This window comes from Ursus americanus, chromosome X (genome assembly GCF_024610735.1).
Source record: "Ursus americanus isolate L20-20 chromosome X, mUrsAme1.1.p, whole genome shotgun sequence".
NCBI lineage: Eukaryota > Metazoa > Chordata > Mammalia > Carnivora > Ursidae > Ursus > Ursus americanus.
This window is the reverse complement of record NC_142164.1, coordinates 88,038,651-88,052,731: the sequence shown is the minus strand read 5'-3', so window position 1 is coordinate 88,052,731 and position 14,081 is coordinate 88,038,651. Positions and strand designations below refer to the sequence as shown.

At 38.6% G+C, this 14,081-nt stretch overlaps 1 protein-coding gene across 3 annotated transcripts in view; it reads left to right on the top strand.

Annotated features, from left to right (window-relative positions):
• Positions 1-14,081, top strand: part of USP9X (ubiquitin specific peptidase 9 X-linked) — a 162,668-nt gene that overhangs the window by 142,209 nt on the left and 6,378 nt on the right. For all 3 annotated transcript variants that reach the window (XM_045804058.2, XM_087859872.1, XM_045804057.2), the window contains exons 34-41: positions 1,779-1,920; positions 3,321-4,074; positions 4,458-4,581; positions 5,321-5,546; positions 6,063-6,192; positions 10,615-10,800; positions 11,262-11,482; positions 11,573-11,661. In XM_045804058.2, coding sequence (XP_045660014.1) covers positions 1,779-1,920; positions 3,321-4,074; positions 4,458-4,581; positions 5,321-5,546; positions 6,063-6,192; positions 10,615-10,800; positions 11,262-11,482; positions 11,573-11,661 — 1,872 coding nt within the window. The remainder of the gene's footprint in view (positions 1-1,778; positions 1,921-3,320; positions 4,075-4,457; positions 4,582-5,320; positions 5,547-6,062; positions 6,193-10,614; positions 10,801-11,261; positions 11,483-11,572; positions 11,662-14,081) is intronic.

Genomic DNA, 14,081 nt, shown 5'->3' with positions numbered 1-14,081 from the left:
ATTTATGCCTGTTACATGGGAGTTTTACTTTGGAAATTCTCTTGAGTGTTACTGATTACTGTTGGTTTAAAATCACTTTTCACCAGAACATCACAGTATGATAGTATTTTCTACAAGCCCAGACAGTATTACATAGTCATGAGGTGTGTGTGTGTATGGCTGGTGGGAGTGCTTCATTTTTGATCAAAGGGAAATGATTGGCAGATAGGTAATGGTATATAAATGAGAAATTACCGTGAGGTTAAACCATTCATTCAGAACAAGACCCTGTAATTATTCACATAGCCTGTACAATTTTGGTCATTTTGAAAGACCTTTTGCATTGGGTAGACAATTAAACTGTCACTTTAACCTCTTGATTTAATTACTGATAAAATAAGCCAACTTTTTGGTCATTTATTCTAATCAGTCCTTGGTTGGTTTTAGACAGTTTTCAAAGTCATTTGGAAATTACTGCTTTTCTTTGCTAAGTGAAAATGTCCAGAAAGCATGATCATAATTAAGATCCCAAAGTTCAAATACTGGATCCACAACTAAACTAGTCTTGTTCCTATTACATGCTGGAAGGTTATTACATAAAGAGTCCCAAGTCTATTTGTGTTACAGCATTATTTGTCCAGATCAGGAGTTAGCAGACTATGCACCGTAGGTCAAATCCAGCCACACATACGTTTTTTATAAAGTTTTGTTGGAACATACCTACCTCTATACCTATTCTTTGGCTGCTTTCCCTATAACAGGAGTGTCACAGAGACCTCATGGCCCTACAAAAAGCTTGTAGTAGTTACTATCTGGCCTTTTACAGAAAAAAATTTGCTGGCTTTCTCTCAACTTCGAATGTCCTACTTTCTAAGTGAAGTCATAAGTTCTAACTTCTTTTTTCTCTTTTATGGGTCGTTCCCTGATCATAGTAGCAATACGCTTAATACCTACTTCATATTCCATTCATGCCACTTACAAATACCTTTGAGTACCTTTTTTCCCATAACTAAACTGAAAAGCCCCAAATATGAGGGACTGGTCTTCAACATTGACTATCCCAGAGTACTTTTACATATGGAAGGCACTCCGAATATATTTGTTGAGTGAATACATTTGATGGTTGAGAGTGTATTCCCCACATCCCATGTCCTGTGTTTATGAATGTGTCTCATTAGAGATCTGAAATTTCTCTTCGTAGAAAATTGCCACAAGGTGGAATTCTGGCTCCTACTCAGATTGCTTATCTCCTATTGTTCGGTGTGTTCAAATTTATGCTTTATTAGGTTTCCATTACGGAAAAGAAAGACCATTTAAAAATTCAGCCCGTTAATAGTTTAAAATATCCTTTTCAGAAGTTGATGAATTCATGCTTTGGCCTTGGCATGAATTACTGCCTAACTAGATGACAGTGGAAGCAGCACGGTAGACTGTAAAGAGCTTAAGCCGTGAAGCAAGACAGACCTGGCTTCAAAACACGATTTCGCCTAGTAATCTTGACCAAATTAACCTTTCCAAACCCCAGTTCCCTCATCTCTGAAGTGGAGGTGGTGCTATTTCTGTAGCAGGTTTGTCATGAAGACAAAGAACCTGGTGTGTGTATGGGCTGTAGACAACCTAATGTAGTGCCCAACACTAGGTAAGTGGCCAAATAAATGTGTCATTTATTGGTAACATCCTGTGACTTACAGGTTTCATGTCATATTATAAATATTGCAAATGTAGTTTTCATTAAGTCTGTAACTAAAAATGTTTAGAAAACTAAGAAATCCTTTTTGATTATTTCTTAATATCTTTAGATACGAGTGTGAAGAATCTTTTACGACTTTGAATGTAGACATTAGAAATCACCAAAATCTTCTTGATTCTTTGGAACAGTATGTCAAAGGAGATTTATTAGAAGGTGCAAATGCATATCATTGTGAAAAATGCAATAAAAAGGTATGAATTATCCAGGTTTTTTTAAGTAACAGTTAGATTTAACGGATTTGAAAGTTCATTGCTTTTGTTTTTATTTTTTTCCCTACCCTGCTTTGTTATAGTGGTAGCAGAAGGTAGTTAAGATAACTGGTACATGGGTCGCCTGGGTGGCTCAGTCGTTAAGCGTCCGCCTTCAGCTCAGGGTGTGATCCCAGAGTCCTGGGATTGAGCCCTGCTTCGGGCTTCTCTGCTGGGAGCCTGCTTCTTTCTCTCCCACTCCCCCTGCTTGTGTTCCCTCTCTCTGGCTGGTTCTGTCAAATAAATAAAATCTTTTAAAAAATAAATAAATAAATAACTGGTACAATGGTTTTTCAGGGAAAGAAGATTGAGAGAAAGTAGTGCCAGCAGGGCTAGGGAAACAGGTATATAAGAGTGAACATCTTAGAAGTCATAATAGCTTACTGTCACCTTCTCTTGTCTGAGTTCCACAGACACTTTCCATCCGTACCCAAACAAACTGCTGTTGAACCCCTCAAAAGCTATAGTGCTGACAGGAAAACATTTCTCCTGTCATGTCCAGTTACTTGTAAGGACCAAGAAGTTTACTGAAACCTTCATTACTCGATTTGGTCACATAAGATATCTTCTACTGCTTGTGTTTTTAATAAAAACACTGGGATCAGCATTTTTAGGCCCACCTGATCAAGTTTTATCTGGGCGCTTAATAGCTCTTAGGGAGAGTCCGTTTACACAGACAGTAAATAACGTGTATCTTCCTGGGCTCCCGAATTCTTTCACCTCCAAGTCACCTGTATCGTTTTGACATTTACACACCACTTAAAGAGGTATTAAAGTCTAGAGGTTGAGACGTGAGCTGTAAGGCTGGACTGCCTGCCACCCACAGCTCTGAGACTTGAGGCAAGTGACTCAGTCTCTGTGCTGCTGCTCATTACCGTTCAGGAGCTCCTGCCTGCGAGCTTATGAGGATTAAATGTGTTACTACTCAGGCAATACTTAGCATATTACTTGGCACCTAATGGCCCAATAAATATTAGCTGCTATTTTATTTCTTCAGTTTGCTCATAACAAAGCCCACCTTCATTAGCATAACAGTAAATATCAAGTAACCGTGGTTGGATAGCAATGAAAATATAGAATCCAGGCAATGAGTAATGTCTGTGTCACTAATTTTTGCAATTGGTAGCAAATGGCATCCGCTATTTCCATATTATTAGTTTTAGTTAGCATTTTTTGAAATGCCAACTGTGACAGAATTACCTTGATTATATTCATTGCCGTTTGTTTGTTTACACTTGTAACCTCCAGTTAGTCTTGATGAGAATTTAATAATACAGGTTTATAGTTTGTTTTGTGCAGTGGATTATAAAAGAACATCTAGTAACTTGCTCTGTTTATTTTAGGTTGATACTGTAAAGCGCTTGCTAATTAAAAAATTACCTCCCGTTCTTGCTATCCAACTGAAACGATTCGACTACGACTGGGAAAGAGAATGTGCAATCAAATTCAATGATTATTTTGAATTTCCTCGAGAGCTGGACATGGAGCCTTACACAGTCGCAGGTGTTGCAAAGCTGGAAGGAGATAATGTAAACCCGGAGAGTCAGTTGATACAGCAGAATGAGCAGTCTGAAAGTGAGACTGCAGGAAGCACGAAATACAGACTTGTGGGCGTGCTGGTGCACAGCGGCCAAGCAAGTGGGGGACATTATTATTCTTACATCATTCAGAGGAATGGTGGAGATGGTGAGAGAAATCGCTGGTATAAATTTGATGATGGAGATGTAACAGAGTGTAAAATGGATGACGATGAAGAAATGAAAAACCAGTGTTTTGGCGGAGAGTACATGGGAGAGGTATTTGATCACATGATGAAGCGCATGTCATACAGGCGCCAGAAAAGGTGGTGGAATGCTTACATACTTTTTTACGAACGACTGGACACCATAGACCAGGGTGATGAGTTGATAAGATACATATCTGAGCTTGCTATCACCACAAGACCCCATCAGATTATTATGCCATCAGCCATCGAGAGAAGTGTACGGAAGCAGAATGTGCAATTCATGCATAACCGAATGCAGTACAGTCTGGAATATTTTCAGTTCATGAAAAAATTGCTTACGTGTAATGGTGTTTACTTAAATCCTCCACCAGGTAAGTATCAAGAATTTAGCTTAGTAGAAGCATAACTCTTACTTTACTTGCAAGATTTCTTAGCAAGCATCAACAAGTTTGCATTTTTACTTTGGGCTGTTTTAAAGCCGTATTTCAGATGTTATCTTTGAGCAGTATATATTATCTTGCTGTTTGGAAACAGAGGAGCTTTTGTTTATTATAACAGTTTGTTTTTGATTCAAGCATTAGTGTAAAACATGCTTTACTGAACTAAGAATTACTTCATAAGTAGCCGGGCGGGGGCACTTAGCAAAGTTAGGACCTCTAGAAATCATGGAAATGCAGACTTGTTTGAAAATGGAGCTTAGACATAGAAATTTGTTTGATTTTTTTATTTTTAATGTATCTGCCTTTTTTTATAGGGCAAGATCACCTGTTGCCTGAAGCAGAAGAAATCACTATGATTAGTATTCAGCTTGCTGCTAGGTTCCTTTTTACCACAGGATTTCACACCAAGAAAATCGTCCGTGGCTCTGCCAGTGATTGGTACATTGCTTTGAGCTTTCGTTCCTATTTTCCTAGCATTTGGTTCGGTTCTTGAATATATTGCTTTATTTTTTCAAATCACAACAGTCTTGTTTCAGATCTAGAATGCAGAATACAAAAACTCTTGATAGCGATAGTGAGAGAAATCATATTAAAACAATCACTTAGGTTAAACGTGACCTTTCGTTGTTCTGAAGCTGGCTTCTGCTTCGGTTCCCTTGTACCCTATTTTTGACATCCCTGTACAAAAGATTATAGGATGATACTTGAAAGTCTGAGCTACTTAATCCAGAAATTAGTAGTTTTAGCTTCCCTAGATTAAATTTTGCCATAGATTAAAAACATAACAAATAAAATGAGTGTTCTAAGTTTCAAGTTATGAAAGTATAGAGGCTATTATAATACCTTGATTGAACAGTTTTTGTGTACTCATCCAGTGGTAAGATGTTCAGGGAAGGTTAGGGGAGGGATTGTTAGGTCACTGAATCTAGAAAGAGTTTGGTAATGGATTTGTGGAAGACTAGACAAGCTTCCATCTCTCTGTGTTGTCACTCTGACAAGAGACCAAGTTGTAGTAGTCATCTGTCCTTCTAATGTTGGTACTGGAAGCAACCATTGCTGGTTCTCTCCTCCAGTAGAAGGTCTTTGATTTTTATTTGGTTCATAGAGGCCTATATCTGTACTGTATACGAAACACATCGTTGAATTGACATTCATAATTTTTTTTGTTTTGTCTTAGGTATGATGCATTGTGTATTCTCCTTCGTCACAGCAAGAATGTCCGTTTTTGGTTTGCTCACAATGTCCTTTTTAATGTTTCGAATCGCTTTTCTGAATACCTTCTGGAGTGCCCCAGTGCAGAAGTAAGGGGTGCATTTGCAAAACTTATAGTTTTTATTGCACATTTTTCCTTGCAAGATGGGCCATGTCCTTCACCTTTTGCATCTCCCGGACCTTCTAGTCAGGTAATTGCGTGGTTTTCTTTTTAATGATTAAATGCTTACAGATCTCTTGCCTGGAAGCTAAAGTCACAAATACATGTACATCTGTTTACTCTGTTTACCAAACAAATGTGTGTGCACACACACATCACACCATCTGATATCTAGGAGTTCAGTAAAAGTACTTCACAGCAATGAATAGCAATTATTGGCTCTTTAAAAACAACAGAATTTTCTGTGCTCCTTCAGTTACAAGCAGTGGCTTAATTGTACACATGGTTATGTAGATGATCTGTAAAGTTTTTTTTAATGGACTTCCATTTATTAAAAATCAAAAAACATCATGAAGGCTCTAGATGAAATCTACCTCAGACCTTCGTTCCCTTTCCTAAAAAGCAACCCTTTTTGATTGTTGTGTGATTAGTCCTTCCAGAAATTCCTGCCCGTAGTCAGTGTGGGGGAACCCCTTTTTATGCAAATAGAATTATATCGTACCTATATCTTGTCACTGGAAAATAGCCAATGTTTTATCCTTTACAGGCTTATGACAACTTAAGCCTAAGCGATCACCTACTAAGGGCAGTTCTCAATCTCTTGAGAAGGGAAGTTTCAGAGCATGGGCGTCATTTGCAGCAGTATTTCAACCTGTTCGTAATGTATGCCAATTTAGGTAAGAATTAATGTATTCTATTAAGTAGCAAAGTCTTTTAAGTCGAGTGATGAAACATTTTTTACTGCACTTTTCACCTTGTACTTTATAGTTATTTATGCATATCTCTGTAGTATACACAGGCCAGAATCTGTCTTCCTTTTTTTTTTTTTTTTTTTTTTTTGAGAGAGAGAGAGGGAGGGGAAATAGGGGAAAGGGCGGAGGGAGAGAGACCCATGAGATGACGACCTGAGCCAAAATCAAGAGTTGGACACTTAACTGACTAAGCTACCCAGTCACCCCAGAGTATGTCTTAATCATGTTTTTATCTCCTAAAATGGTGGTGCCAGATCTGTCTGGATTTAAAAATACTAATTCTTAGGTTCCATCCCACACCAACTGAATCAGAATTCTCAGAGCTAGAACAAGGAATACCACATTTTCAAAAAGTCCCTGGATGGTTGTGGTACTCACCCAAATTTAGGTAAAGGACTTGGTCTGAACCTAAGTTTTATTGAAGTAAACTAAATTGAAATTACAGAAAATATAAATATTCAGTTACCCTATTATTTATGTTATTACCTCTGTTTAACATTTTCCTTCTCAAAGTAACCTAACATCATCTGATCATTGATCCCAGAATACTTAAAGTATGTTATACTGTCTTCTACTTATTCTGTTGTTTTTTTTGTTTCACATTTTTGTGTTGCTCCCCAACGAGATTGCAAAGATCAGTTTTTTGCACAGTGACACTCAGTAATGAATGAAAAGATGGACAGTTAGGAATATTATCAAAAATCCTTCCATTGTCATTTGGTGTTTGTTCATTGGCTTTGTATGGGGTGGTAAATTTCCTATGATTACAATTAAAGTTTCTTTTTTTTTTTTTTTTTTTAAGCTTTATTTAAGTATTCGCTTTGTCCAGTGTGGGACTCGAACTCATAACCCTGAGATCAAGGGTTGTGTGCTCTTCCAACTGAGCCAGCCAGACGCCACTAACGTTATAAAAATTTCTTACCAATCAGGTGTTAGTGCACTATTCCCAAAATGATTAATTTATTGAGACATTCCATTTAGAATCTTAGTGATGATAATGAATATTTGGCCAGATTTGAATAACTCTTTAAAAGTTTAAAAGAGGGGGCGCCTGGGTGGCACAGCGGTTAAGCATCTGCCTTCGGCTCAGGGCGTGATCCCAGCGTTGTGGGGTCGAGCCCCACATCGGGCTCCTCCACTATGAGCCTGCTTCTTCCTCTCCCATTCCCCTTGCTTGTGTTCCCTCTCTCGCTGGCTGTCTCTATCTCTGTCGAATAAATAAATAAAATATTTAATTAGTAAATAAATAAAATAAATAAAAGTTTAAAAGAGGGGCACCTGGGTGGCTTGATTGGTTGAGATCTGACTTAGGCCCAAGTCATGATCTCGAGGTCTGGGGGATTGAGCCCCTGCGTTGGGCTCCACGCTCAGCAAGGAGTCTGCTTGTCTCTCTCCCACTGCCCCTCCCCTGCTTGTGCTCTCTTCCTCTCAAATAAATAAAAAGTGTTTTTAAAAAAGTTTAAAGAAAAGGAAAAAATACCTTCTATCCAAAATTAAGTTCTATAATCAAACATCCCTGTCATTCCATGTTTTTTGTGTGTGAACTTACTAATCACCGGTTTACCTCTGGCCCTTTTAACTTAAGCATCATTCTACTTCTTTGTCTCTATAGTTTGTTTTTTCCTTTACCTTACCATACTAGAGATGCTTGGTTATTTGTAGCTGTGAAGGGAGAGAATATCCATTGCACAAACAAGCAAGTGGAATCTGTATTTCAAACTTAGAAATACCAAATTTAGGCATTCACAAAAATCCTATTCTGTTCAACTCCCTTTTTAGATATTGCCTGTTCACAAAGCATGTATCATTGGTCTGTAATGTAATTTAATTAAGATTTCCCTGCTAAAAGCAAATACAGATCCATAAACTTTGTTGTTTTTAAAGATCTTATTTACTTACTTGAGAGAGAGAGCACGAGCAGGGGGGAGGGAGAAGCAGGCTCCCCACTGAGCGGGAAGCCCAATGTGGAACTCGATCCCAGGACCCTGAGATCATGACCTGAGCCAAAGGCAGATGCTTAATCAACTGAGCCACCCAGGCGCCCCCAGATCCGTAAACTTTAATATGAAATTCTTAGTACCACATATGCTTTGGGGTTCAGAATTGTTTAGATTTAAGAAAGGTAGGACAGTGTATATACCATGTATTATGTAGTGTTCCTAGAGCAGGGTCCAGGACAGCACCTTATAATCATACACATTAATATTTCTACAGTAAAGCATGAGTAGTCACCCTGAGAGGATAAATGAAGACTCTAAGTAGCCTCTTGTCAGTTCAGGCCAGCTTTTTCCACCAAACACATTTTGACACCAACTCTATGAAAGAATTTTGTTTATGTTTATGATAAGAGCTTTTTGAATCTCAGGATTTCAGATAAGGGATTGTGGGCCTGTATTTATTCTATTTCTTGGAATATGACAATAAAAAGGACAGTCTGTTGTCTAATGGGTTATAGAAGCAAATAAAAAGATGTGCCATTGGGGCACCTGGGTGGCTTAGTCGTTAAGCGTCTGCCTTCGGCTCAGGGCGTGATCCTGGCGTTACGGGATCGAGCCCCACATCAGGCTCCTCTGCTGTGAGCCTGCTTCTTCCTCTCCCACTCCCCCTGCTTGTGTTCCCTCTCTCGCTGGCTGTCTCTCTCTCTGTCAAATGAATAAATAAAATCTTAAAAAAAAAAAAAAGATAATCGCCATAAGTATGTTAGTGGCTATAATAGGCAAAAATACAAAGTGCTATGGTAGTATGTAATAGGGATACCAGATCAGATTTGGGGAGTACAGGGGACTTAACGGGGAAGTTGATGTGGGAATTGGTTGTTTAAGGTGTCTGTCCAGAGTGAACAGCAGATGCAAAGACTTGGAATAAACTCAGTGTGGAGGAAGTGAAAGTTATTCAGACTAGAAATTATCTCTGATCATGCTATTCTGGCAAGCCTCATGAGAGATTCTAGACTTTATCCTAAGGGCATTTATGAGCCATTGTAGAGTTTTTAATAGACACACCTTCTAGACCGATCACTCAGACTGCAGTGTGGAATGGATTGCAGGGGAATAAGACTAGAAGAGATTGGGGTGCCTGGATAGCGCAGTCGTTAAGCGTCTGCCTTTGGCTCAGGGCGTGATCCCGGCGTTCCAGGATCGAGCCCCACATCGGGCTCCTCTGCTGTGAGCCTGCTTCTTCCTCTCCCACTCCCCCTGCTTGTGTTCCCTCTCTCGCTGGCTGTCTCTCTGTCACATAAATAAAAATAAAATCTTAAAAAAAAAAAAACTAGAAGAGATTGATCCTCTGCTATAAATCATTTTAACATTGTGGCCAGTACTGGGGAGCTGGCAGTGAGGGGGATACAAGTGGACAGATTTTGATGCTTTTTATTTAGAGGTAAAGTCAGTAGGATTTAGTGATTGGGTATTAAGGAGAGGGGAACACAGAAGAGATGTTAAGTGATACCCAGGGTTCCAACTGAGTAGATAGCAGTGCCATGTAGTGAGAGGAGAGAACACAGGAGGAAGAACATGGATAGGGGAGTAAAGTGATGAGTTAAGTTTGGGCAAATTGAGTTTGAGCCTGTTGGGCACCCAAATAGTGATGTTCAGTATTCAGTAGAACACTTAAGATACTTCTCTGGAAATACTTTGGTATCATCTGAACGAAAATAGCTGGAACTTGAAGCCGTTAGAGTGGGTTTGAACATCCAGGAAAAGCATACAGTGCTAGACGGTAGCCTGGTGTGGCAACTTTGAGGAGCAATCATTTCTCAGAGATAGAGGAAGGAGGACTCAGAAATGAGAAGAGGTTGAAAGAAAAGAGGGGAATCCAAGAAGGAGAGGAAACAGTTACAGTTTAGAACTATTCCTTAGCTTTACCCCAGGAAAGGGGGCAGAAACCAAACTGGAATGGGTTGAGGAGGGGGAAAATAATAAAATAGAGATGACACCAAGTTTAGACATGATTTTCAAGTAGCTTAGTTATGGGAGAAAGTAGAGAGGCAGTGTATAAAAGAATTCTTTCTTCTCACTGAGTTTTCATCATCCTCCCTTACAATGAGCATTGCAGTCTAGGCTAGTCCCCAGACTCTGAGACCGTAGAAAGTGTTCATTTTCTTTATGCCCGCTTTGACTGGAATGTCATGGTCTTTGACCATTTTAAAACTTAAATCCAGTTATACCATGGAGATTTCCTGTTCTGGTTACATCGTTCTCTGAATGCTAAGTAAGAGTGGTCTTCTGATCATAAAAATTAAAGAAAAATATTTTAGATAACTTTTATTATGAAGCCCTTACCATCCTAATTCTTTTCTCTTGTGTAATTCTTCTCCCCCTCTTCCTGCTTCTTCCTCCTCCTCTGTAGGTGTGGCGGAGAAGACACAACTTTTGAAATTGAATGTACCTGCTACCTTTATGCTTGTGTCTTTAGATGAAGGCCCAGGTCCTCCAATCAAATACCAGTATGCTGAATTAGGCAAATTGTACTCAGTTGTGTCACAGCTAATCCGCTGTTGCAATGTGTCTTCAAGAATGCAGTCTTCAATCAATGGTAAAGTCGAATACTCCATCCTTTACATTGGTTTTAAAATACTGCTGGCCATACGTAGTATCTGGTTAAAAGTAATTCTGAAGATGTTTAGATATAAAACCAAGAGTCTGACAGTCTATAATATTTTGGGTTCTACATCTTTTTCACATGTTTGAAGGAGATCTTTTTCTGTTTACTTGCTCCTGAGGTTGATACTTTATTTATTATGAGGTAGTTTAAGAATTAACTTTTTATATAGGTAGATGCCAGTGTTGGCATTTAAAGTTGGTTGGCATTTTATCATCTTGGTCTGTCTGATCATTGTAATGCCCGATATTACTTTCTTCATAGTGCTTAGGAATATTGATTTAAAATATTTTTCTAAAATATAAAATTCATAAGCTGTTTTCTATGGTGAAAGCTATATTATTTTACTGTGGAGAAGCCAGTTGTTTTTCATTGATGACAAATCTGTATTCTAGGTAATCCTCCTCTTCCCAATCCTTTTGGTGATCCTAATTTATCACAGCCTATAATGCCAATTCAGCAGAATGTGGCAGACATTTTATTTGTGAGAACAAGTTACGTGAAGAAAATCATTGAGGACTGCAGTAACTCAGAGGAAACTGTCAAATTGCTTCGTTTTTGCTGCTGGGAGAATCCTCAGTTCTCATCTACTGTCCTCAGTGAACTTCTCTGGCAGGTTAAAGGACTATAAACATTCATATGTCTCCCTAATTTGATTTATTACTCCTTCGAATAAGTTATTCACTGTGTCTTTTCCTGTTTTTAGGTTGCATATTCCTACACTTACGAACTCCGGCCCTATTTGGATCTGCTTTTGCAAATCTTACTGATTGAGGACTCCTGGCAGACTCACAGGTAGATCCTCTTCTTTACTTGCTCAACTTTCCAACTGAAATTGCCAGTCGGTGCCTTTTTTTTTTCTCTCTCTCTTTTTGTTTTTTCTTTTTACCTCTTGGAGATCTCATAAAGGTTTTACCTTAAAAGCTTAAGAATTAATAAAAAGTGGGGCGCCTGGGTAGCGCAGTCGTTAAGCGTCTGCCTTCGGCTCAGGGCGTGATCCCGGTGTTATGGGATCGAGCCCCACATCAGGCTCCTCTGCTGGGAGCCTGCTTCTTCCTCTCCCACTCCCCCTGCTTGTGTTCCCTCTCTTGCTGGCTGTCTCTCTCTCTGTCAAATAAATAAATAAAATCTTAAAAAATTAATAAAAAGTGCCCCTTTCCCTCACTTGATTTCACTTTTATTCTTTCATTGCCCATGTTGCATACTTATAGCTTTCTTTTTTTTTTTTAATTAAGGGAAACTAGCATAGGCTTTTGGTAAATATCTTAATTTCATTAATGATGTGCTAGGGTTATTTTAGGATTAGAGTACATTCGTTTTAGAATGAGTCATATGAGGTCACATTTGGTTATCTAAAAATAGTGCTTAGGTAAGTAAGTACAGTCAGTTCCCATTATTCATGGTAGCTATATACTCTAAAGTCGCTGCGAACACTGAATGAGCGAATGTGAAGCCGTTGCTTCTGGGGGAAATACAGGGTTAAGTTCCTGCAAGCCTCTGGTTATATTTTTGTCAACCAATCTGTACATAATCTTTTTTCTAATGTGCGGGGTTTTTTTGTTTTTTTTTTTTTAAGACACCTTATTTAACGTACATTGCTGACTCTTCAACAGTGAACACAATAACTTGTGTCTGAATAAAGCTTATTTAATGCAGTATTTTCTCTGCAAAGCCTTTTGGGGCTTAGGAATACTAGGTAGCACTTCACATTTCGGGGCCATTGTAAATCATGAAATCAACAAAAAGCACAAATGTGTGGGAAGGGTTTCACTAAATAGTGAACAGCAGGATACTCTTTTACAATACGAGCTGAAACAAGGCAGTGTAGCTTTGTTCTCCTCCACGTGGGAACATACATGTTTGGTCCAAATTTTTTTCCCACTCGGCACATGACCACAAAAGCAAAAGCACCATGCTGTTTTTCTGTCATCACAAGTAAAGTTTAGCAAGTAGGCAGAATCACAAATACAGAATCTGAATAATGAACATCAACTTTAGTTCTTCAGTATGAGAATTTGAGTGCAATTTTTTTTTTAAACTGAGGTTATCCAGCATAGCTGTACCTCAGGCTTCCTCCAGAATTCCTCCATCTCCTTTTTTGCCATAAAGTTTGATATCTTCGATCCCAGGAATTCTAGATGATGGTGAAGTATGGAATTAGTTGACAACTCTGCCAGATTTTATAACTTCCCTCTCCACATGGATGGTAGTATAATACCTGATTTTCAGAAACAGTTCAAAATCTGTGTGTGTGTGTGTGTGTGTACACACATATACATGTTACGTCTGTCAGTATAATTAAAACAGCAACTTGAAAACAAGTTCTTTAATGGCAAAATGCTTAAAACTTACAATTTGGGTCTTAATTCAAGAATTAGTATTTCCAAATTATCTCCAAAATTACCATCATAGATTTAAATAGCATCAAACCAAAAAATGAATTTTCATGAGACAAAAAATTTAGTAGTTTCAAAACTTACAAGCATATATTTCGAGCAGTATCCAGTATCCTTCTCAATATGATTATAGGATTTGAAACTTAATTCTTAAGAGTTGTTTTTAGGGGCGCCTGGGTGGCTCAGTTGGTTAAACGTCTGACTCTTGATTTTGGTTCAGGTCATGGTCTCAGGGTCGTGAGATTGAGCCCTGCATCAGGGTCTGTGCTGGGCATGGAGCCGGCTTAAGAGTCTCTCTCTCTCTCTCCCTCAACCCTTCCCTCCCCCTAAAAAAGAAAAGTTGTTTTTAATGGAGTCTAACTTTTACTCTTTTCATTTAAAAAATATGGTAAGCACTTGCAGCATTAAACCAGTTGGTTACATCGTAGCTCTCTTGATCCATTATAACAAGCAATAATGGTAAAGGCACATGTGCTGGATTAAATATGAACAATTGACTTTTGTGTAATGAGATTAGTAAGGTATTGTTACTATGAACCACTGGCCCAAGCTTGAAAATAACTTTCTCATAGTGAGCTTTGTCATTCGGTAAGCAGTGTTTGAATATTTATGGAGTATCTACCATGTGCCTGGCACTACCAGGCATTGGGGAACAAGGCAGGCAAAGATAATATTGATAAAAATGGTATTTGAAAGCAGTTAAAACTAATGGGAAGCAAATGCGATGTGGCAGAAAGAATGGCTTAACACTTCATTATCACTTGACAAAACTGAAGGCAAAAACAATATACACTGAAGTGTTTCCGATTAAACAGCAAG